Here is a 27,433-nt window from a genome sequence, read left to right as displayed (position 1 = left end):
CAGCCTCACCCCCTTGAACTTTTAAGTTGAAAGTTTAACGTTATCAACGCCCCACATACAAAAGTAATTGCCAAGTTTGGTAAAAATCGGTCCAGTAGTTCTGGAAATATAAGGTTTGATACATCGAACATACACGTAAATACGAACATCCGGGAAATTTCCATACGGTTTTTTTTTGGTTCCTTATGTATCAAAATGTTAAGATCCGATGAAAATCGCATATGCCCAAATTGGACCGATTACAATAGTTTCCCTTCTGCAGCCAAACGGCTAAACGGGAAAGTAAAATATCATAAAAATTTAAACAGGATAGCTCCCAGAAATTTCATTACGAGTTTTCAACTTCGGTAGGAATCTGATTCCCTTTTTCGATTTATTTCCTCAGAATGAATTTTCTCAAGAAGATCGAAGGGGGATTCGAAAAGAAAGAAAAGTTGTTAAAAAATTTATTTGTACATTTACAAACGCATTTTTTTAACAACTTTTGTACAAAAATTTTAGTTTTTCCTTTTCGTACCTAATAATGAACAGAAAACTACTGGAACGGTATTTATCTATTGTATATCAAGGAAACGTTTGTTTGCATGTTAGCAAAAATCTCAAGAACCGCTAAACTAATCGCTACCAAATTTTAACAGTAACTTCATTTTGTAATCTGGAGTGTCGTAGGATATATTAAGATGAAAAATTATTTATTAAAACGTGTAAATTATAAATATTCAGTTACAGTGCTGCGTTTCTCATTCGGACCGCTAAATTCTCATGTTCCTTTCTGTAGCGAGCCGCTTCCAAGATATTTTTCAATATGGATGCGGCCGTGTCCGAACACGGCCATCTCCGAGGCATCTGCCGAGAGAACCGTATTCCACAGGGTATAAGAAAACGGCCTCATGCCTTATTAAACGAACCACCGTGAAGAGGTGGTACGAGAGTCAAAAAATGACAAACCAGGCTTAGGAGCCTCTATATCGCGTAACCTATAAATGGAAACCGCGCGAAAATTCCGGCCGCGAAAGTAACCGTTTTCACAATTAAATTTTCTTAAAACTACAGAAACCTAGACAACACCTCACACCGTCCTACGAAGAGACCACAGTCTTATTTAGTCAGCGTATGCGACTCCCTCCAAAGAACTAGGGCTCTGATAAGCGCATTCCTGCTAGCCCATAGGTGCTAGAACCGAAAGGACTCCAGCGGACGGTCTGAAGGGGAATCACCCCAGGAGCACCTGGCTCAAAAAGCTTAATCTCCCACAGCCAGACCCAGTGTAATAAATTGAAAATGCTGGTCCAAACGGATGACAACGCAAATCACCAAATTCGTCCATAAATAAAACTTAAAACCTATAACCGACATTAAAAGAAAACCCTTGAAACACGCCCGACTATAGAATCATACAGCAGCAAGGGACATTGTCCAGGCTCTGCGATCTGTAGGGAGAAATATTGAAACTCCCGCCATTCTTACGTTCCGTTCCGTTCCGTTCCCCTATATGGATATTTTCAGTAGAGGTCTTAGTGAAATTTAAGACAACATATCCTTAGTGATTCATATCAACGCCAAGCAAAACCTACTGAAGATAAATCGATGAAAATTTGTGTACAAGTTCTTACGGTGTAAGTACATACCAAGAAAGGATTTCTTGAAATTCTGATTCTAAAGGGGCAAAATGGAGTAATGTTGAAATTTACTATTTGATTAAGATTTCTCGGTAATAAATGAAGATATAAGGTTGATTTTCTGGCGTAATCTTCATGTGAACATCTAAAAACCAATTTCCAGATTTTTTTAAATTCCGAGTTTAAAAGATTAAAATCGATTTTGTAGTTTTGTTTTTTTTTTAAGCCCGGGTGTTTTTTTAATTTCTCGATAAAAAATGAAGATATCAACCTGATTTTTGGTGAGTGTAATCTTTATGTGAATAAACCAATTTCAAGATTTTTGAAATTCGACCTTGAAAGGGGGTGAAGAAAGGTAAAAAAAAATACGAACAATGATTAAAAATTTTCCCAATTCCGACTACACGAAACGAGATGTTCAGCAGATTTGAGCTTACAAATACTCTTCAGAAAAACTAAAAGCCATTTTCGGGTTTTTTGAATTCGGATTTATTTAAGGGGTGTGACGGTATACGGCGCGGAGGCTCAACCAACTCGCCCATTGCCATCGTTATTATACGTGCGACTGGCTGCAACTGCCTCAGATTACTTGACTAAAAAACATAAAATAAAAAATAAAAAAAACCGCGACGGGAAACGCAAGTGACAGTTTAGCGCGGGCGAAGCCGAGACGCGACGGGGAGCTAGTAAATCGATAAAATAACGTAGAGCCTGTTTAAACTACTAACCTCTAGCGTAAGTTTTGTGCGCATGCATGATGTGTACGTGTAATATAATACAGTATATATTAAAACTATAAACTTAGAGTTTTAACAAAAAAGACTGAGTCTTTATTTTATGTATTTTTTCTTTAGCCGTAGATATTTCTTAGGTCGTGAATGCTTTTTATTGGTTAACAACGAAGGGAGTTCGGTCGTTACATAAAATCGTAGCACCATAGTTTTATTATGAGTTGTGTTGAAATGAACGGGACAAGTCTCCTTCAACTTACTGACATTTTACATCCGCCGATCTCAAACTTTTGAACGGATGTATGGTTCTTTAATGAAACTCTAAACGATTATTTTTGTATATGTACATATTAGAGTCGGTAAGTTTTCTTCTTTTTACGTTCGTGTGAAAGTGTCTTAAAACGAATATGAGAAGAAATATCTGTAGAAGAATTTTAGAGACTTGCAAAGTGGTTTCCCTTATTATTAAGACATTTAGTTAATTTTGTTGTTGAAATAAGTAAAAACTGTAAATTCAAAGATTTGATTGTATAAAACGGATAATTGAGAATATAGAATGAATATTTTAAGAAGAATTATATTAAACCGGTCGAACGGTTGATAATTGAAGTTACAGAAAAGGTAACTTTTAGTTGTAGAAACTTCTATTCGAATTTGTATCGGTTTTCGCTGATAATTTTTCATTTTTTTCGTGCTTATATGTTTTGTCATATATTTAATTTTTACATTATTTAGAGTCTGCGGTTTCTCCCTGATTACGATTCGATTGATTATCGGTGATCATTTTTTTTTCTTACGTAAATAAAATAATATGTTTACCTGTTTTTGAAGCGAAATATTTTTGACGATCGTTAATGAAAGTTTTTAACTTTGCAGTTCTGATAAAATCGGTATTTGAGAATTCTATCTATGAACATCCTACAAATATATATGTGTTTTTAATCGAAATAAATAAACGAATAAAGTGGCGATTTTTTATCGAATCGTTTCAATAAATTCGATAAACAAAATCGGTTTTTGTTTTGCCACCTCTGATCCGCGGTGATTGAAGAATTAGTCGGATAAATTAAATTTAAGTTTTACCTGCCGCACTTTTTTGTGCTTTGTAATATAGCATAACCAAAATTTGTTAAATTTTATCTCCGTTTATCTGTTCAGCAGTTCTACAAAAATAGTAAAATATTGTGGCCGATTGTGTTTATTGAAAATTCATATAGATTTATAAACGAAAGAATATTTTTAAAGTGCGGGAAGTAACCGTTTAAGTTGCGGTTCATCCATAAAGGCGCGCCACAAGTCGGCCCATATTTATGGAGGGAGATTGTCTCTCGGAGAGGGGGTAGTTGCTGGAATCAGACCACGTGTTGTATATACCGTAATACTAAGGGTTGTGAATGAACGGGGGCGATACAATTCCGAGTGCATCGACCTCTACGTCCGTTTTGTTTTGTTTTACTCTGCAGTACTTTTGTTTTCATCATATTACTGCATTACGCTTTAGGGGATGTTTTTGACCCGTTAAGGAAATGGGTTTTTAGTATTTGTTACAATTCATTATTTATTAATCTGTGAATATTAGCGGTAATAGTAAATTACTGTAATTTTTTTTTGCGATTGATTTTACAGCTTATTTGCTCGCGAGTTGTTTTTATATTACTTTTTCTATTTATCGACTCGTTTTACGGAACTTAATTTTGAAAACATAGACGTAGATAAATAATAGTTTTTTCATTATAAGCATTAAAATATCGTAGAACCATTTTATATCGATCGTTGTTGAAAGCGGTCACTTTAGACTGCCGCTATATACAAAATATACTCGTATAAAAAAAAAACTATTATTATTCGAGATAGATGCTTTTTTCAACTCTTACTTGTACTCGTGTTTTCAAGATTCATACTTTATAAGTTTCAATTATACTGTAAATAACAATGTAATTTATAAAAGAAGCGTCACGTCTGTTGACGATGAAATGGTATTTTACTGTCTTTTCTGTGGGTGTATTAAACGGGGCGTTACTTTGAGCGAACGGCCCGATAATATAGCTTATCGCATTAACAACTAGCCGTACTGGTATTTGATGTTGTTTTCGACCGAGCGACACAAGATCTTTACAATAACTCCACCTTTTATCGGAATCGCATGTTTTCGGGGTCATTTGGAAACGATGTTCAAACGAAAAGTGACAGACAGGAAATTAATAAAAACGTGAACAAAATTTAAAGGGGTGAAATTTGGGTTACAATTTGCTGCACACCTTTCTTTCTGAAAATAAAAAGATCGTGTACGATAATATATTTAATCACTTTTCTACACGGTCCGTCACATCTGTGAGAAATACATCTATCGTCATGCATTATCAAAATTATGTGTACAAACGAGAAGGTAAACCTTAAAATCAAAGCAATTGATTATGAGCATCGTAGACACATTATTAAATATGTTTAATACGTGGTAAACGGAATCGAAAGCAGAGGTTACAGGATATTGTATCCTGATACAGGATATGAATCTAATGTTTTTGCTTTGTCTATTGAAATCGATCCGAAAACCCGATTGTATTTTAAACGAACACCGATAGGTTAAAAGTGGAGCGCATAAATAAATCGTTAACTATGTTAAGTGTACGATAGTATTATTAATTATACTCAATAGTTACCGGGATTTCTGTTATAGTGTAATAGGTTTGAAATAATTACTCTGTAATGTAATGTCGTAGGACAAATAACAATGGTCAAGAAAATTTAATTTTTTGTTTGTTAAATAAGATTAAATGGCTGATTCTTATAGCATCTTTCATCCTGATTTCATAAATGTTAATAGTTTTTTCCATCGGGCTCAGGTTTTTTGTAATTGAAATTTATTTTCAAACAAAAAATGTACGGTAAACATATTATGGCAATACAGTACATACATTTTGTACTCGTCTAAAATCTATTTCTTTTCTATTTTCTGCCGTAATTTGCTGTAGATAGATATTTCTTTGGATTCCAACAGTAGTTGGCTAAACTCTTTCTGGCGTTCTCCATGTTCATCATTGATAATGCCTAGATCGTTAGGGAAAATTCCAAATGTGTATGTAAGAAATGAATTTTGAGCGATATGTTACACCCAAGTTCTTTGTAATTTTGTAGGAGTTCACTCACAAGTTCTCTCCAGTTATTGGCCTTATGGTTTCCGAGGTAGTTAGCGCATTTTGAAATGATTTCCATGCAGCATCTTCCAAGTCATTCAAACATTCTTCAAACGCCGGATCACTTATTAGTTTTCTTATTTGCGGTCTAACAAATATACCGTCCTTTATTTTAGTGTCGCATATATTTGGGAATTTGTTTTTTAGAAACTGAAACCCTGCACCGTTACGATCCATTGCTTTAACAAAATTTTGAACAAACCTAGCTTAATATGTAGCGGCGGAAGATAACTTTTTCTGATTTTACTAATACCTGACTGACAACATTCTTCTCTCCTACAGTCAATACTTCGATCTTTGCCGAGGCTCTTTTATGTAATGGTTTTTTCTATCCCTGCTGTCCCAGTCGCACAAAAAGCAAAAGAACATAATATAGCTTCAGTCCAAGTAAAAGCGCTATTACTTTCAGATCTCCACAAATATGCCATAAATATTTCATACTGAATCCTGCTCAATACAAATTTCATAAGGCTTCTTCGTGTGAACAGATTTATTTCCAATGTAAAGTAGAATAGATCTTAAAAACTAAGCTTTGACGAGTCAATAAAAAGTCGCCATTCGTCAGGATGGTACATATGTCCTAAAGCTTTCAGTAATGAGTCCGTATCATTACAGTATACTAAGTTTTCGTACGGAGCGAAGAAATGTTCAAATTCCGATTGTCGGTCACGAAAAGCAGTTATTTTAATGTGTGGTTGTAAAAGATGCCATCGTTTCTGTCTTGATGCCAATGTTTCTGCTTGATGCTTTGATAAATTTAGATCACGAACCAGATAAATTAATTCTGACCTATTAATTAAATGGGGTTCAGTATATCTATTTTCTAAAAAGTTTGAATTTCTTTCTTCATCGCCTGATAAGTCAGCACAAGATTCGACATCTTCATCTAAGTATCATTTTTCTGGTGGTCCTGGAATTGGAAGCTCTTGGCTATGTGGCACTGGCCGCATGGCAGAGGTAATATCAGGGTATTTAACAGTAAGTCTAGTTTTAGCTGTTATTCCGGATAATCTGTGATGTGATCCTTCGGTTCTCTCCAGACTATTGGAATTTCAAATGGCATGTGACGAGATCTATTTAGCCAGCCGGTCAACAGTGTTACAGAAGAAGCACAGCGAATATGAGGAGTCGAAGATTTGTCTTCATCACCTAATTTACATCCAAAATACAGTTCATACGACTTTTTTTTCGGTGGGGCTATACTTTTTTCTGAAACTTCATTACCTCACCGCAGATGTAGCAAAAATTGTTTAGATGATTAATGCAACTGTGAAGCATTGTTAATACATTACAGTAACTAATATTGTTTAAAAAGAAACACTTTATAAGCACATTAATTAATTAATAAACACCCTCACGTTACTGAACAACATACTCGTATACCCGCAAATACGGAAGCCAGCTAGATAACTGAATGTTACACTTACACACACACGAGAACTCGCACGTGAATGAGAATTAAGAATCTTTCTTCAGTCTGGACGACGGTTTATAAGTAAATATGTGACAGAAATAACTAATGAGTGGATGATATGCTTATAGTAAGCTGAAAATAGTAAGAATGAGTTATATTCTTCTTCATTTTAATTAATGTATAAATAATAAACACGATTAGTTAGACTAATGTCTAACAAATCAATGTGATAACGATTAAGGGACTGTAATAAATAAACAAAAGTTATTTAGTTGATTAATAATAGTATAATAAAATATTTTTCACAAAATGGTACGCTTATGGAGTTTGTGCATGATAACTACCTGAAAATATGATTGGTAGTTACAAAAAAAGTAAGCCTGATAGAAGAAGAATTCTGATTTCATATTTGAAATCAGCATGTAAAATATTATGAGAATTAGTTATTCACTCTCATTTAACAAAATCATTGTTTATCAGCGTAATCAGTGTTTACAGGATGTCGAACAAACGAAACTCTTATGTTATCGTCCATCTAAAACAGCAGAATGGTGTTCTTTATTCGTTATATCTTTAAGCGTCCGATCCTTCTAGCTAGTTTTTTACGGTTTAATTTCCATTCCAAACCGTTCTGTTTTCTTCTACACGGTCTTCTCCTCTTATTAATTATTCTATCGATAAAATCGTACGTTGAATTTACGGTTCACCTCTTTGGATTCCCCCCGGTCACTTCTTCATCACAAATTCCAGTTACCTGTTTTGATTAATTCTCATAAAATCATCAAATCAATCGGTATTGTCCTCTCGACCGGATTTGTTTTAATTTCTTGTTCCTAATGTTATTTCCCTCGACTTTCTGCACTGCTTTTCTCATTATCTCGATTCAGCGGTTCTTTAACTTATCGTTTTGTTTTCAGCGTTATTAAGTCCTCTGTTGCGTTTAATAAGGTGATAAGGCGATACACTTTATTCTTATACGGTCATTCTTTTTTTTCTTGCTGAGTATTTCCTCGGTCGATAATGTAACCGATTCGTCTTCATATTGTATATTGATTTTCCAACGATTTTTCTGTCGAACGTATCAGGATAATCAAAGATATCGACTCGTTCCGTTCGGCATTATATCGGCTTTTTTAATACGTTATAATTTCCTTTTGTACACGCATAATTGTTTCGCCGGGCCTCTTTTCGCCTAAACGACAGACGATTTATTGTCGTATTTTGCATTGAAGTCCTTTCGCCTCAAAGTCAACAGAACGTCATCATCAACGTAAATCTTCGATCGATAATATGCAGGTCTCATTCTTCGATAACCGATCCGATTTGTTGTTGATTTTTGGCTGCGTCGCTAATTCGGTTTTTACCTCGATAGAGACAAAAGACCAAGCTATCTCCATGTTTTAAAACTTTTATCGATATTAAACTCGATTGACTTTTCTTCTACGATTAATGTTGCGATAATACGCTTCTAGTTTTCATTTATTGTAAAAGTTAATATTTTTATATACGCTTTCTGTAAATATTTTCACGAGATCGTGTCAAATGTTGATCATAAATACCGATCGAAAAACCGATTCAGGAAAAAACAAAGATCGGGATAAGATACTACTTTACAGTTATAAAAGTTTGATATTTCTATCCCTTTTATTTATTTATTTTTTTATACCCCTTTAATGTTTCTTATTTCATTTTTTTTATAAATTTATTTAATATTTACTTAGCGTGATTAATCGAACTGATTTTTGTGAGTAATTATGTTAAATTTCAGCTTTCTACATATTTTTGAAAGAGGAGAATTTAGTTATAAGAGGGTCAGCAAGAGCTTTTAACTACTTGCCCTGTGAAAAAAATTCATTTTTAACACTTCTGTTAAAAAAGAATAGCTTATTCTTAAGCAATTAAGAAGCTATTAATAAGAATAGCTTATTTCATAAATAGAATATAGCTGTCGGCTTTCAAATCTGAAGATTTGAAGACCGCTTCAACCAGCTTTTCTACTCCTAAATAAATTTTATACAAAAAAGGTATTTATGAACCCTTACCTTTTTATGATTTGATTTTTAAATATATATTATTGGTATTCATAATGTATTGATTCTGTAAGGAATTAATAAATTTGTTTTTATAACTAATTTATTCTTGTTTCTCTTAATAATAATTAGATAGCTGCATACAATAGTATTAGTGAAAGAACATATAAAAATGGTTTGTAAATATGTTTAATTTTTTTTAAAGAATAAATTATGAGGTTACAGATTTGCTTCAGCCAATCAGTTGTATTTAATTCATGAATCGGCTGTTCAAACTAAAATGTTATTTAATTCAAAATATGACCAGTCCCTTTTGTATACATCAGTTCACAACTCCAATGATCTTTGGCTTGGGCCGTAATAATATATTGACAGCTTCATTCTTCTACTGTTTTTAAAAATGTAAAAAAAAAATTTTTACGCATTATCGTACATACCATTGTTAATTATTGAAATAATCTCCTATAATTGTAGTAAAAGCGATTAAGTAATTGTATGTTTTCTGTTTCAGATCAGTTAATAAGTAATAATGAAGTATTGCTTGTCGCTATGATGAAACCATATAAAGAGAAACGTATAGCGGATCTATCGTTACTCGAATCAACAAGAGAAGAGTATATTACCCGTCATTTAGTTGATGGAACCATTATTTATACCGACCATAGGTAAAGTATATATTTATTTTAGCTTATTATTAAAGAACTCTATAATTAACATTATACTTTTACTTTCTATATCTTTATCTCAGATATCGCTTACCGATGATTTATTTAATCTTTCTACACTTCTGTAATTTGTGTTAAATAAATAGATTTATGAAGCTATGTAGAACTAATAAAAGGTGAAAAAGGGTACATAAGATTTTTTTATATCATTATTTAATTTGTCTCTGAGAATAATTTGTTGGCAAGAATGAGAGAAAATGTCTTGCGTTCTGCTTTATCGGTTATACTCTGTCCTGTATCAGTCTTGCTGTAAAGCAAATGAATACTATAAAATTTGAACATTTTTTTTTAATGTAAAAATCAAAAGTCTTTGTAGCACTCGATTTAGACCTGAACACAATTTGTATTTTATTTGAGGTACATCCCTTCTTTGTTGATAAAGGAGTTGTTGAATGATGTAACAAAGGATTTTTGTTAATTTTTTTTGTGATCTTAAGATAGAATGCGATGCTTAATTAAATGTCTTCAGCATTATTGAAAATATGATTTCGTGATGATAAATTTAATATTTTAATATATGGTCAGGAAATATGAAGGAGATAAATCTAAAGAATGGTGTGCATGACTGAACACCTAAAAAATTATAATTCTTTAGGGCGGTTTTTGTAAAATTATAATTGAAAAAAAAGAAAATAATAAATATTCCAAAACTACAAGACATAATACAAAATGGTTATGAATTACTAATAATTTAAACTTGTGCTTCTTTTTGGGCCAAAAATTCCTGATGAACTACTTTCTAATGAGCAACATATTGTTGTAAGGACACTGACTGACTTCTTGTCAAAATAATTCATTTGTAACCAACATACAAATTTTCATTCATCTTCTGGTAATCCTGGTGATTTCCATTTGGCATGTTTATGTGTAGTTGTAGGATCGCAGCAAAAATACATCTACTGTAATCAAATTCAAAAATGTTTTTTCTATGAGGAGTTTGAAGGATGTTTTTGCTCGCTGCAAATGGTAATTCCGTCATCAACTGGAATGAATATATTTTGCATGAAACACAGCAAAAATCAGGAAGGGATTTTTTTTGTCTGAATATTCCTTACAATTTTGAAAATTGCCTTTCTGTTAATACTAAAATTCATCTCTAGTTGTTCTTATATTTTAATGTGCTTCATAATTTTTTTCTTACTTCAGTAATGATTCCTTATTGGTAATAAAAAATATGAGTATTTAGACTTGACTTCTTGAAGAATTTTCATACTGCTCTTGAATTACGTGAACATTTGAGGATATACATTTATTCCCATATTCTTATCTAATCAAATCTTGGTCTTAAATCACCGTTTTCCTGAGTTTCAATTTGAATCATATATTCGCTGTCTGTCACTACCGTGACAGTAGTTTCTCATTATATACACAATATGGTACCATCTTTCCTGATACATTTAGCCAGACTGTACAGTTTGGCTAAACCACAGACCTGCCAGATACATGTAATGGTTGTTCTATAGGGTTTGTATAAAATCTCTCTTGTTATTAAATTTTCAAAATGTGTTTAAATAAGTGTGAAACTTTAACATGTTTGTTAATAGACTGGACATCAAAAGTAGGGATCCAACTTGGCAATTCAGTCAGATCCCCAATATTTATAGACTAATACTTTCATGCGCCACATGATTTTGGAAATGAGTGAGATTGTTCCTTTAGAATTCCTGCACCTGATCTCAGATAGCTCTTTAATTTTCATAGGAAAAATAATTTTTGTTTTAATATTTATTGAATTTGCTCAAAGAATTGATCTGTTATGTGCTGCTCTCTTTCTGGCTAAAAATAAAAATGCTTCAATCTGTGTGTGCTCTGATTGTAAATCACCTATCTTGGAGCTTTCTTCTTGGTGGATATCTCTGTTTTCATCACCATTCTTTGAGAATAGACATCCACTCTTGTACTCTTACTTTTATCCATTCGATCTCATTTTGATTTTTTGTGGATGAAGTCAGTCAGTATGTTTGAAGATCCTGGGATATGTAGAGCGGTTTATAGGATAATTTGGGACTCTGCCTGTGATCTGATCATGAGTTTTTCTTTCTGTCTAGTCAGTGGTAGTTTATGAATTGCCTATTAGATAAAGATGCATCTCCTGATCTGTATTAAAATATATACACAAATAATAGAACTGATTATAAAATGAAGGTATAACAGTAACAAGAAGATAGAAAGAATTTAAACAATATAATGTAAAGTAAATAAAGAAAATTGATTAATTATAAGATTGAGAGGTAAGTAATATGTTGGAGAGATTAATCATGATTATCCTGTTTACTCACAGATGTTTTTACCATAATTCTAGAGAAAAAGAGTGCGTCAGTTAAATATAACAATAAGAAATAAGCATTTTTGATCTAGAAGTAGTTTGATTTTTACAAGAAAATACACAAATAAAAAAACCCTCATTACCCATATTACTTACTGGCTTGTAAGTGCATAGCAGCATTTTTAAAAGTAGAGAAGTGTGTTGATCTTTAACATGTGAAAGGTACGTGTTACTACTTATCTTTTGACAATGTTATTATTTTTACGAGTTCATATATCATAGTACTGCGTTAAAAATTTAAACTAATGTTTTAAAGAATATTTGTTGCAGGGATCAGTTTCTACAGTTATCGGTTGTTAAATTTTTACTTGAATCAGTTGTCTGAATTAAATTAAGATATTTATCATAGTTTGTTTTAGAATAGTAATTACTGGCATAAAAATGAGTATAATAGAAGAAAAAATAAATTAATTAGTGAAGTTGATAAAATATTTAGGATAAATTATTGTGATTGCTGATAAATTATTTATCTGCTTATTAAATGGAATTTATTTGTTCTCTTTCAGGATATCTGTAGTCACCGGGTATATGGCTGAAGAAGTAACCGGTATCCATGGTTTTAATTATATGCACAAAGATGATGTGCGATGGACTATGATTGCACTTCGACAAAGTAAGCTAAAACCAGAAAGATTCTTTTTAAATTACTTGTCTATGCTTAATGATCTGAATCTTCTTATTACTATTGTTCATTAATATCTGGTGATTTGTAGTTTTTCCAGTTGTGAATTAACTTGATTTTTATGTAGATGCAAATGAATTTACATAAAGACATGATTGTTCCTCATTCAGTAATGAATGAGGATCATTCATCTTTTACTCTTGTACTGCATTCTTGACCCCACTCATTGTTCCCAAACTTTGTGTTGTGTAAAAATTCTTTTAGAGGACCTAAAAAAAATTTGATGATGGGGCAACACCTCCCGCCCAATTTCTGAATAGCTTCCCATATTGTTTGAGTATGGGGTGGATTATCATGCAGAAGAATTATGTCTTTTGAGAAGCAACTAAGACTTTTCCTCTTGGTTATTTATTTTATATTATACAACTTTATTTTCGAGCATGTTCTCTCATTCACTGTTGATTGTAAGTAGTTCTTTCAAGTAATCACAATAAATTAGAACTTTGTAGCCTCAAAGTACTGTTAGCAATACTTTACTTTTTGACATATAGATTCTGAATTATTTCCTGACAGGTGAACTCGGATGTTTCCATTTCAGACTCTGACATTTGGATTTAGGCTCAAAGTGATGAATCCTAGTTTCAAAACAAGTTACTCAAATTAGGTAATCTAAAAAAGCATCCTTCAGTTAAAAATATTTCAGTTAAAACAGTCATTTAAGTTCTGTACAAGTGTGAAATCTTGTGTGATTTTGAGTTGACTGTCTCAGAATCTACCTTGAATATGTTTGCATTAATTCAGCTTATTATGGATAATTAGGACAATGTTAGAACTTGCTTACAAACTTTAGCAGTTTCCCGAACATTTATGCGTTTGCCTTTATCATGAGGTAATTAATTATATTTTGCAAAGTGTCAATCCAAACTTCCTTCAGTCTTCCACTGTGATGAAAATCAGTGACATTTGTTCTACTCTCTTTAAACTGTTTGATCCTCTTATAAAAACTTGCACTAAATAGTTTTTTTTTAACATACTGTCTTAATATACATGAGTGAACTTGAGAAAATAAAAATTTTGGCACAGCAAGCTGCTGTTCTTCCATATATTTGTTTCAAGCAGAGCTGATATTTTGAAATAAACAAACAAATTATAATAATGGAAATCCTTTTTAAACAGCTGCTATTTTCTATGTCAACTTCAACATCAGACAGTTTCAGTTTATTCTATTTAATTGTTTTTCCACTGTTGTCGTTTGTGTTTTTATTTAACAATCCTTGTACATGCAAATTTTTTTAAAATTAAATGATAAAAAAGGTGGTTTTTATTTATTTTTGTTTTCCATAAAGGAAACATAAAAATAATTGGATAAAAATGAAACAGATTTTTTAGTTATAACAATAGTAATGTACTGTGTTACAAATATTTCTTTAATATTTATACTGATTCAGGTATGGCAAACCTGCAATGTGTATGCAATATGCAATTTGTATGAAATTAATTGAAATTTATTCTACTTTTTCTGTTTTATTCTCTTTTTTTTATTTAATTTTAAACCCTTTTTATAACTACAACTAATATAAAAATTTTGTTACATAACATGTTTTTATTGTAATTTTTGAATAGTGCTACATCTTTCAATTGTTAATATTTTAGAAAGTTTGAAATCATTATGTTTCAGTTCATTTTAAAATAAATAATAATTTTCCATCAATATTATTATACCTTTATCAGTCAAATCCCACATTCAGATTTAGTGGTGAAGTTCATATTTAGTGATCTCATGCTTGCTGTCTAAAAACACAGAAAGGTTTGGCCAAAATATTTCTACAGTGAGAGTAAATTACAGACCACCATCTGATAAAGATCTTTTAATTTCTGCCTGCCCTCTTAATATGTGTCTAGTAGCAAGACTTGATTTATACATAAGAATTCAGAAAACAGATATAAAAACATCCTTTTACTATAGCTGGATATGATAAATATCACTTTACAAAAAAAAAGAAAAAAATGGCTTACATCTACACTAACAGTATCGTGATTGAAGACAATGGTTATAATAGCATTAGAGTTTTCAGTTAAGAGTTCTACTTTTATAAATCTGCAGGAAGATATTTGTACTTTTGTAGTTCATTAGAGGTAATAAATCTAGCTCTAACTCAAGTTTCAATCAAATCCGAGCACAAAAAGGCACTAAAAAAATACTTTAATTTTTTTCTGCCATATGAGCAATAATATTACTTCAGTAAAGATTAGTGCCTAGTGTCAAGGAAATAATAAGGAATGATACTGTTCCATAACTGCAGATGGAACCAAGCTGATTATTTATCAGGGACTGTTAAGTAGGAATATTTGGAATGAGATGGTAGATACTGTAGTAAAGAAGGAAACACACCCTGCAACAACTCCAAAAAAAAAAAGTGTCCTAGTATTTTGCCAAGTGAAGAGTAAAAAAAATTAAAAAAAATAATATCTAAGGATGAAACATTAAGGGAAAAGATGGGTTATGTCATAGGATAAAACATGCAGCTTCTTGAACATCCAAGGAGGAAAACAGAGGCAGTTTTCAAAAAGATCACTTGTCATGACACTTTACAAAACATCTATATAAATTCGGTGTTTAACCCTTTCTGAAGTGTATGATGTTTAAATGCCATTATAAATTAAACCTTCCTAAGAAACATGAAGTTTATGTAGTATGTCTGATGTGTAGTTGTTCTGTGGATGACGAATTATCAAATCAATTACTGTTAGATACATAAATAATTTCTTGAAGCTTTGTTTTATTTATTAAAAAAAGTGTTTATATATATATATATTATGCATCATGTATTTGATTAAGCATATTACTTTTTTTGCTTCACTTTTATATATTTTTGGCTTCTGAATTTTTTGTAGAGGTTTTGAGAATAACAGTTTACATTTGATGTAAAATTGTGAAAGTCCAGTTGATGTTTTGTTTCTTTGAACTGGCCCATAATCTCAAATTACATTAAGTTTTCATGTTTCCACTATTCTGACATTCCAATCTACCATTATTATCAGATTAATATCTTATTTTGCATATCTCATTAGATATTTTCCTTCTTCATTTATTCTTTGTATGTTTATTTTTTCATTCTTTTGCTATTAATAAAATTTAACAAATTAAATTTATGCTAAACCTAAAAACGTTTGCTTCTCAACACACAATTTTTTAGGTTTTACAATAATTTTCTCAGAAACTGCTGGAGATGTAGTTCTGGGGCTCATTATTTTTTCAATTTATCAGTTAAGACTACATATAAAACCATTCGATTTGCTCAATAATTTGTCTATGAAGTTTTAGTATAGCATTGTTTGATCTTAGAGCAAAAATCTGGTAATGAAATCTTTTGCTCCCTGTAACTTTAGAGCAAAGTGTTTCCAGACTTAAGTTTTATGACTTTTATCATTCTTTTGATGAGGAAAGTGTAGCTATAAAGTCTGGGTCAGAGAATTTTTAAACTATTAGTTAAAAAGGTATATACACAAATTTTTTATGTATTTTATTTTAGTGTATTATCGAGGTGAATCATATGGATCAAGTTGCTACAGACTGATGACTAAGACTGGTAATTTTATTTATTTAAGAACTTATGGGTATCTGGAATTAGGAGAGGATAATGAGACTGTCCAATCTTTCGTCTGTATAAATTCTTTAGTTTCGTAAGTTATGAAATTATTTTTATTAATTACTACTTCTTAGATATTAATATATTTCTTTTTGTCTGTTGTATTCAGTTTTCACATTTGCGACAATGAAATTGCAGTAAAATTGTTCTTTAATTAAAATATAGAATTTTGAATTAGTATGGGAATTTGATTAATATCTTATAATTGTTATTACAAGAAGGACAATTACAAAAGTCCAAGCACAGATAAGAATCATGGATGACAAGATGCATATATATATATATATATATATGTATATATATACATATATATATATATATATGTATATGTATATATATAAAGTTTAAAATAAGTTCCCAAATTTAAGTACATAAGGATAATCAATTAATCAAACGATAAATATTATCAAATGATAAGATAAAGAAGTAAATAAAGTAAGGATCAGCAAAATGCAAGAAAGCCTACGCCTTGACTCGAAATCAGGGAGAAGTAGTCAAAATAGAAATTAGTAAGAGAAGATACTTGAACTGAGGAAAACGGATGAGGGTTGGAAAATTAATTAGGGTTTGTGAACCCGAATTGATTAACTGAGTGGATTTTTGGCAAATATAAAAATGGATACAAAAGTAATGTCACATGATTCAAACAGATTAAAAAAGATAAATATAAAAAGAAGATACAAGGAATCCAAAAAGGAAACAGAGAATTTAATAATAAGAAATGGTCAGAAGAACAATAGGATTGAAAATGAAAGAGAATTGGAAGAACAGAGAGACCAGTAATTAATTATTAAATGTGGTTCCATTGTGTCCTGTGACAATTGGAAAAAAATTTTAATTTAAAAATTCGTCTTTCATAACTTGCTTACTTCAATGACAAAAACCTTTGAAATTAGAAATTGCAAAGAATTTGAAAGTGAGATTTCAAACGTTAATGTGCAAGCAAACATTATGAAAAGTGGCTGCAAATGTTATTAAACATGTACGAATCTGCATTGGGATCGCAAATCATTTTGAACATCTGTTGTGTAGTTACTAAAGGTAATTTGAACTTTATATATATGCCATTTTCATTACAGCACTGGTATAGTCCTTACTATTTTTCTGGAGTCAGAGAGACATTTCTTGTTTAACGTAGAAGTGTTAACTTCTACATTAACACTTAATGCTCATTATAGAGTTAACCAACTTGAATGTTAAGTTAAATCATATAACATAGCCATGCCTGTATTACTATCATCGTTGGTTATATTGTATAACATTCTTGCTTCAGATAATGTACGCAGACATTCAAGTCGAATCTCTCATTACTTTTTCATAATTTATTCTCATCCAAAACAATCAAATTATTAATCAATAAATACTCTAAAATCAGCACCGACTAATATTCATTGTTAGAGTTTAGTACTTAAAAACAACCGTACCTTTGCTTCTTATAAGGTAGGTGAAAAAATAGGAATTTTTTTTGTAATTTTGGCAGACTGATTTGTGTAAATGTGGTCTATACATGTACCATTGCTCAGCTGTATTATTGCCACTAGTTGACAAGGATTGGTGGAATGGTGTATAATATTATTCATTCTAAAATCATAAAAGGATTGTGCACAAACCATTCATAGGGACTTTCATAGACACTTTAATCTTCATCATCGTGATCCTGTTCCATCTGTTCATGCAATAAGGACTTGGATTAGGAATTTCAAAGAAACAACCTCAACACAAAAAAAATCCGACCCATAAAGCAAGAACAGTCTACAAACTAGCAAATGTTGAAGCTGTTACTGTTGCTGTTTTACAGAGTCCAGTGCCATCGGCCTGTAGGATTTAAGATCATTTAGCATATGCATTCAAGTTTAAGAAAAGAATATTGTTAAAAAATTTGAATTTTCAATCATATAAATTGTAGTTTGTTCAAGAATTGAAACTTCACTACTTGAGAAATAATGAAATATTTTGTAAGTTAATTAATGTTAAATAAGATGGAAAATTACTATCATTTTCTTCCCAATTTTTGGATGTCATATGAAGAAAATTTTTATTTAAAAGGTTTAGTAAATAAACAAAATTTCCAATATTATGCGTTAGAAGAGTTTCACGAACAGCAAAAGTAGTCATTTGGTGTGTTATCCCAAGCAATTATTGGACCGTATTTCTTTGAAAATAAGAATAATTGTATAATAACTGTTACTGCAATTCAATATGTCAGTGTGGTAGCATTAATATTTTATTTTTGACATGATGAATGATAAACATATTTTAACTAATCGGTTAAGAAAATCTGGTTGGTTTCACCAACATGGTGCAACAGCACACACTACTTATGACGTCTATTGCTACGATGTAACAATTGTTTGGGAATCATGTTGGCTTGTGAAATGAGAACATTCTACAGATGGCAAAGTCCCAAAGTCTCCAGATTCAAGTGTGACTACTTTATGCAGGAAATTTTGTGCAATACTGTCCACAACACTATTTTGTAACACTGCCCTCAAAGTATTGGTGAACTTAAAAGGAGATTACTGAGGTCGGAAACATTACGGGTGAAACATTGAAGAAAATTGTGAGAGGCTTCAAGAATGCTTACTTATTCGAAGTAGACATTTAAAGGATATAGCTTTCAATGTGTAATAGTTGTGAGGTAGTTTATAATGGCTTAATTTATTGTTAAATCTGATTAAATAAAATTAATTAAACAAGTCTTTTCCGTTATATTATGGAACAGTTATCTACTATTATTCCTTTATTGTTTCAGTGAAGAAGAAGGGGAGGAGTTAATAAGGAAAATGAAAAATTTGTTCTCTCCTTTAGTTACTGAAAGAACCGAACCTGGCATCAATGCTATTGCCAGAAATCATATTCAGTTGGTAAGTTTTAAAAGTAGATGCTGCATGCTGGTAATCTAAGTGAATTTAAATGAATCTTTCAGTATGCTTCTTGTGATCCTTAATCAGTTTATTGCTTGTGAATTGTTTTCTGCTGAATCAAAATATTCAATAAAGAAAAGCTTTTATTTCTATTTATTAATAACTAGCATAAAGCTTGCTCATGTTTTGTATTCTGTTATCTTTTTCAATAAGTTATCTTCAAATAAGAAAACTATAATTTAAAAATTAGCTTTTACATTATTTATTATTTATTTAACCTTTTACTTCTTAAGGTCATCCACGGATTGAGAGTCTGAGAATAGGAAATATGTAATGTGAGTTGCACTTTAAAAACTAGAAATATTTATACCGATAATGTTCAGGTTGTTCCCTGCACCCTCCTCATTCCAGATTGTTTCAGAGACCTCATTCTAAAGTTCTGGCCTTGATGCAGGATGTTCTCCTCATCCAATTTCAAGGTCATTGACCATTTTCCCGTACCAGTACTTGATTAATAGTAACCCTTATTTATCAAGATACAATACCATTATGATTACATATGGAATTTAGACAAAGCTACTCTTCTGCTGAGTTGTTTCTGATAACTCAGGACTACTTGCTGCTACCTTGGTTCATGACTTATTGGCTAACATCCCTCTTCTCATGTATGAGGGAGACATTTCACATTCTGCTACCTGTTGCTTATGTACTTAAGGCTTAGCATGTCAAAATGTAACATTGCCAGAAAAATTGGTCATGTCTTGGAGTGATTGTCCCTGCAGATTTCACTTTTGTATAAATACCAACAATGCCAAATGCTTAGTAAATTAAATTCAGTTCATTTGTCTTGATAATATATTTCTTGTATTAGGTGTTAAAGAAATAGATTATCTAAATATTTTTATTATTGTAAGACAAACGCTGTATATTTTGTTGCAGAAATAGTTATTTTCATAAAATATTTGCAGATAATTTCTATAATAAAATTTCTAAATGTGATATTGTATTAAGGAAATAATTGTACCTGACAAACCTTCAGATTATAGCAGTTCTCTAAGGATTTAATGGATGAAGATACAAGTCAGCTGTATCTATAAAAAGTTGACTTTATTCTAGTAAAACAGATGGCATCTCAATTAATATAAATTTTATCAATTTAATATGTTGTTTTTGTACCGTATTTCTTGCTGCCATGGGTAAGTGATCTTAATTCCAATTGTTTTTTTTTATGATGTCATGAATTGATTGTTTGGTTAGCCATATTTACTCATACATTTGTATTCAATAAATAATTCAGTTAAATATTCATTATGAATTTTAATTTACTTTTATTTGTTATTTTATTAATAACTTATATTTTTTCCCCCAATTTCTATTAGTATTTCATCAGGGAAATAGAGATGTAGATTATCTCAGAATTTAGTTTCTTATTTTCTACGTGTTATGTGCGTTTTGCCTGACTTACATTTTTTACTGGTATTCTTGAAGTGATGATGCCCTTTCAGTTAGGTATATCATCATTTTAATGAAAAAGGTACCTTGTTTAAAAGAAAAATTACTGTAGTACACATGCAGATTATTATTCACGGTCACTTTTATATTCTTTAAAATTAATTAAACATGGAGTAGATTCATGTAAACCAACCTGTTCAACTGACCTGACCTTAAACAGAGACTTAATATCAGTATGATACTTATAAAACTATTACTTTCATCTATACAAACTCAATTCAAGTTAGTGGTATTATTAATTTAATAAAACTATTATTTTCATTTATAAAAATCAACTCGAGTTAATAGAAATATAATTTATTGGCAGATTTAATTAATTAGTTAGAGATTCTAGATAAGAAAGTAAACTGTGAACTTTCTAATCTGTTATCCTTCAATCCCTAAATATAAAAAGTAAATGACCTGGCAGATTTATAATAAACTACCTCCCCATCGCTTCACCTGTGCGTTATGGTTAATTGCGTTTCCTGTAGCAGTCACTCTTTTTATTTTTTATATTTTAGTCAAGTAACCACTGCCAAGTGTGATCAGTCACACTTACAATAACCGTGGCAGTGGCTGTGTTGGTTGAGCTTCAGCGCCATATATTTTTGCATACCTTAAAAAAAAAATCAGAATTAAAAAACCCAAAATTGAATTTAAATATTTATCTGAAGTTTAAACCCAAATCTACTGTGAATTTCTCGTTTACTATAGTCGGGATTGAGAAAATTTACAATCATTGTTCAACATTTTTTTTTACCTTCCTTCATCACCTGTCAAGGTTGAATTTCAAAAATGTAGAAATTGGTTTATTGATATGAAGATTGCACTCACCAAAAATTGGTTTGATTGTCCGTTTGTTATTGAGAAATTAAAAAATAACAGGGTTTCAAAAAAAATTCATTTTAACCCTTGAAACTCAGAATTTCACAAATCTAGAAATTTTAGATATTCATAATCATTCAGTTCAAATCCACCTTTCAGAGTAATAGAAATTTACAGTTCACAGTTCATTATTTCATTTCATTTAAATTTGTCTTCAACCGGAAAATTTCCATTACTGTATAAATATATATACAGTGAAACCTTTACAAAACAGAACCTCCAAAAAAAACCAGAAAACTCCTCAAAACGTATGGTTTCCCAAGTCCTGATATATTTTTATAGAAATTAACCTCTTCAAGATAGAAAACTCCACAATATGGAAATCGAAAGGAAACATAGATTTTACTTTTAATTTACGTATTAATCTTGTCCCATAAGACGGAAAGGAAATTAAAAAAAAAAGATTGTACATTCCCAAGATTTGCAACTTATAAATCCAATAGAAATGATTATTATTATAATAATACAGTACTGTAACTGTTGTTTACCTAACAATCAACTTTCAGGTTAGCTCCTTAGCTAATAGTTGGTAACTATTTCATGTAGATACATGAAATAGTTATCAACTGGAAAGATAAAATTAAAGCAGGTTACAAACCAAAAAATATTAGTAATTGTAATGAAACTTGTTTCTTTTTTAGTTTTACCGAACAAAACATATTGTTTCAAAAATGAAAAGTGTATTGCATACAAACAATCCAAAGAAAGTCTGTTCTGGTGTGCGGTTTTGCAGATGGCATGTTGCTTAAACCATTGGTGATAGGTAAATCTTGGAAGCCTTGCTGTTTCAAAAATTCATTCAGTTACCACTAGAATGATAGACTTCATCTAAGACTTCTTATTTGAATATCATTGCAGTGGTAACTATACAAATTTTTGAAACAGCAAGGCTTGGAAAAATGGAAAAATTGCTATATAATTTAAATGAGAAAATGGTTAGTGAAAACAGAAATATTCTGCTGTTTTTAGACAATGTGTCGTGTCACCCTCATGGAAATTATTCTAACATAAGGCTTGTGTTCTTTCCTCCGAACACAACTAGTGTAACTCAATCGATGGACCAGGGGGTTATTAAATCATAAAAATTCATTATCGGAAACACATTCTGCAGTCGCTAGTCACCAATATGGATTCATGTTCATTTGTTCAAGAACTGATGCATATCAGAGCACCTTATGCGCTAACAAATTACAAATAACTGTGTTAAAAATGCGTTTAAAGAAGCTGGTTTCTGCACGGAAACCAATAATGATAATGATTATGTTCTCGATACTTGCATTTTGCACAGTACAACAATATTGTGTGAAGTTGAATTTCTGTTGCATAGAAAGTGGTCAAATATCGGCTCATGCTGAAGACTACATGGGTATTGATAGTGATTTGGCAACCGAAGAAGGATTTTCTACTGTAGATGAAATTATTTTCTCTAAAACTAGCAAGATTAACAAAAGTTCAGAAGAATAAAAACATAGAAACATGGACATGGAGGGACACAGAAAACAAAATTAACAGTGTCGGAGAAGCATTGGGTACGGTTACACACAGCTGAAAGAATTTTTAATTTGTATAAACAGCGATGATTTGTGACAGAATATGTTAACCGCTAGAATATATTATTGAAAATGAAAGTTCCAAGAGTAAATTATTGAAACAGAAAACTGTACTTGACTAATTTAGGAAATGATTTTACTTTAGAATTAGTGTTAGATCATGTTGTGTTTTAGGTTAAGTGAATTTTTTCTATTCTCTTGTATTACTGAAGTGTTTAAATTATTGAAAATGAAAGTTCCAAAGGTAAGTTATTGAAACAAAATTGTACTTGATTATTTTAGAAAATAATTTTATTTTATTTTTAGGCTAAATATATGTTTTCTAACATAACATAACCTAAGTTATGTTATTTTTACCTAAAATAACTTAAGTGAAAAATAATAACTTTTAAAAACATAAAACGCCCTTTTAGTATAACTGAACAATTTTTGAAAATTAGTGGTTAATGTTTTTTATATGCAGTATAATATCCGGATTATTCCAAATGTTTATCCTTGTCTGACTTCATTTTAAATTTGTATAATTCATAGCACAGGACTTCATGATAAATTAGCTAGATTTTTAAAAACTCTAAAAGACAGAAAAATCTTCAAAATGGAATTCTTACTCAGTCCCGTCAGATTCTGTTTTGGGGAGGTTTTATTGTATATATATTTATTTTTTTAAAAGAAATTCTTTTAATAACCATACTCCTCTGTACCAATATAAAATTAATTTTTATTTAATAGTTCAACCCTAAGTACAGAATAATTGAAATAGGATGACTTACCTTATTTCATTGAACAAACAGAAGCGCTTTCACGAACTTGATTTGCATCATCAGCTGTATACATTTGTATATATATTACAAAAAACATCATAAACTTGCAATCCGTGATAATATATCATTTATTCTCTTATAATTTTATGTTAAATATATTTTTAAACTAATTAAATTTTATTAAAAAATCTTTAAGTTAAATTTAACTTCATACTTTAAAATCTTATATAAAAAATTTTTAAAACATTTATTTAAATTAAAAAATTTTTAAATATAATCAAAAACATTAAATATAAAAATTTTTTTAATATTATAAAGATTAATCAATTAAAATCAACTAAGTTAAAATTAAAATGTAAAAATATAATTAAAACAAACATAAAAATTAAAACTTTTAAAATAAAAACAAAAACTTTAAGCAAAGAAAAATCATGTGCCAGCCATTTCACTGAATTTACTGTACTTGTTAGTAGAGTAATTGATAGATAGTAAAGTAATTGATCTTTCAATATGGTTATATATATATATATATATATATATATGCAGCTGATGATGCGAACCAAGTTACCATTAATAATTTTTTCATTTTTGCAACTATTATCATTTTGTTATCGATTTGTTCTTACTTTTGTACCTATCTCTTAGAATTCAGTGAGTTGTACCCTGTACTCCATATTAAAGATATAACCATCTTGATTGGGACCATTCTAAATAATCGATTCTCTTATTTTAATTTGTAATTGAAAAGGTTTTTCTTATTATTCTTTAGTTATATTTTAACTTATTATTTTGTTGAGAATATTTATAATTTAGTTTTATTGAAGATATTATGATCGATATTAATTTTTCAGCCTGATGTAATCGAAGGTGCGGACAGTGGTTATTCTTCTGGAGAATTGGAGGATCCTAGAGAATTACAGTGCGCTATCACCCACCTCGTATCAAGTCTACCGGCCAATCATACTGTGAATCATAAACCGTGTAGCCCTAGCCCGCTACCGGAGTCACCGCAATACTTTAAATTGGCTTGGCTTGCTAGTAAATCATTTCCTCCGGTCGTTAAACAATCTTCAAAGTTCAAAATTACATTTTCTACATTAAGAACTGGCGAAGAGCAACAACCACAACAACAAGAAACCACAAAGTCTGCTCAGGCAGAAAGACAGTCTGTTATAAGAAGGACTACTAGAAATAGAAACAGTGAATCAAGTGATACTGAAGTTACAGATGTTAAAAGGATGAAAACATCTGATGAAAGTTCTGTTCATGTGGATGTTGAAAGCAAAGCATCGCAGCATGTCGGAGTTGTTGTTACACATCAGATCGATGTGAAACATCATCATGTAAAACTGATAGTACCAAATTCCCAAGCATATCCAGATTCTCCTCATAATCCTGCTCCACCTCCTTCGATACCACCTCCCCCATCACAAGTAGTACCCCTGATCCCAGCTCCTCAACACCTCTCTGTCGACTGTTCTTGTACCACTTCTTTAGTAGAACCATCGTTATCACCGACAGTCTCTATATTTGAACAATCTGAAGATTTTATCTGTGAGTTTATGAGTTCACTGGAAAATCCAGCTACTCCTACACAAATGGACTTCAGACCTTTGAGTCTTGCCACTGGTGAGTATTTGTGTTTAATATTTTTAGTTATTTTACTATTTATTTTTCCTCTTGTACAGTATCCTTCGTAAAGATGAGTCGTAAATAGAAATCTACTCCGGGCTACTTTCATCTTCAAATATTGGTATCAAAAGCATAATGGCAGTAAGCAGCTTTTTAGATCACTTACTTACTCATTTTCTTTTGCTCCAGAATAATTTTTTTTTTTGGTGGTTCTTCTCTTGTGTTATTCATATCACTTCTTTTAAACTTATCTCTCATATTATTTGCAATCCTTTCTTGGCTAATTCATGTCATTTTCATTCTCTGATGTCATAAAAAAATTTATCGGGTCAGCGAAGTTCCTGTTGACCATAAGTTATAAAATATTGTAGGATTACTGCATTCAATTCATTGGATGCATTATTAATGAATTTATTACTGAATATGGCCACTAATGATTTATCATAATACGTTTATTTTTTATTAACTTATTTTATTATTACTTGTTATGTAAACCGTTTATTTTGCTTACTGTACTGAAGTGGTATAACTTCTAAACCACTTTTCTATGACAAAATTTACTTTAATTCTGATTTGCTTTTCTATTTAAAATGAATCTATGAAGAATAATGTCAAAGAATGAAACTGTTAAAATATTTTTTTCATTATTGTCCAGTACAATGGCCCAAACTCATGAATTTTTTTCTTTTCCGATTAATGTCTAGATTTTATAAAATAATCTTGAAGATTACTATTGAAATCCTTTTAGCAGAAAAAATAAAAATAAATTACTGGTTGCTGTTACCAGTGTGGAAAGTTTGTGTTAGAAAAATACACATACCAAAGAATCTGAAATAGGTTTTTGAGATCTTACAGTATTTACTACATATTTAAAGAAAATAACAAAGGAGTAAAACAATTATAATGTGTATAATTGATCTATTTAGATTTTAATAAACTTTAATTTCTTTCTTTTAGATCATATTCCTCTTGGAGGTAAACTTAGAAAAATAGGATTATGTGTCATAAGTTAATGAGATTTGAATATAATTTAAAAATAATGTTTTATCAAATCGCTTAATGTTTTTACAATGAATTCTGTAATTTAGCCTGCGTCTCAGTTGAAGTCTTACAGTCAATGAAGAGAATAGACATTCGTTCTATTCTCTCACAAATTCATGATTTTCAGAAAACATTGCTTTGCGTCCTGTGTTTGAATATTACCTAATAGATTTTACTTCAGTTTAGGGAAGTAATTACAACTTATTCTATTAATTTAACAAAATAAACCATATTTGGTTTTCTAAGAAATTTTTAAATTACAATTTAAAAAATGAAATATGGCTACTTACAAATACATTTAAGGTTGCATACATATGTTTCTGGTTAATTATGTTATATTTGAGTTACATATTAGTTAAGTTAATTGTATGTTTTAAGTTAACTAAAACTTAAATAATCAACTTTTAATATTGCAGCAATATTAAACCATAAGTTGCATTGACTGTCAAAAATAAATATATTTTTATAAGATATTATCAGAACATGATAATACATTATATAGAATACATCAGTATAAGATAAATTGTAAATATAAAAGCAAATTATAAAATAAAAAATAGATGTGATTAAAGTTCTTGTTAATTATTTAAATACAAACATATGAAAAATGTTAAGGTATTTACACTAAATATAAAAAAAGCTGACAACACAGTTGTAGGACCTTCCCGTCACACAGCTTTTTTCTGATGCATAGCTTACATTCACATACACACACAACTTAATTTAGAATATTTATCATTTTATTTAATGATATTTTTTGTTTATTTAATTCAATGATTCTAACTAAAGTGTGTGCACATGTCGTATTTCATATGTGTGGGTGTGGCGGTACTAAGCGGTCACTTTAAATACTTTTTTATATTTAATTTATTTAATTCTATCGCTCCTTGTGGTG

The 27,433-nt window shown here is 30.5% G+C and overlaps 1 protein-coding gene across 3 annotated transcripts in view; it reads left to right on the top strand.

The window, feature by feature from the left end:
- Window positions 1-27,433, top strand: part of LOC142328886 (basic helix-loop-helix ARNT-like protein 1) — a 508,528-nt gene that overhangs the window by 467,799 nt on the left and 13,296 nt on the right. For all 3 annotated transcript variants that reach the window (XM_075373021.1, XM_075373020.1, XM_075373019.1), the window contains 5 exons: window positions 9,500-9,653; window positions 12,546-12,652; window positions 16,195-16,345; window positions 19,064-19,175; window positions 24,717-25,494. In XM_075373021.1, the coding sequence (XP_075229136.1) occupies window positions 9,500-9,653; window positions 12,546-12,652; window positions 16,195-16,345; window positions 19,064-19,175; window positions 24,717-25,494 (1,302 nt within the window). The remainder of the gene's footprint in view (window positions 1-9,499; window positions 9,654-12,545; window positions 12,653-16,194; window positions 16,346-19,063; window positions 19,176-24,716; window positions 25,495-27,433) is intronic.

Source organism: Lycorma delicatula, chromosome 8 (assembly GCF_047948215.1).
Source record: "Lycorma delicatula isolate Av1 chromosome 8, ASM4794821v1, whole genome shotgun sequence".
Taxonomy (NCBI): domain Eukaryota; kingdom Metazoa; phylum Arthropoda; class Insecta; order Hemiptera; family Fulgoridae; genus Lycorma; species Lycorma delicatula.
Note: the sequence above shows the minus strand (reverse complement) of the source record. Positions and strands in the feature narration are given on the sequence as shown.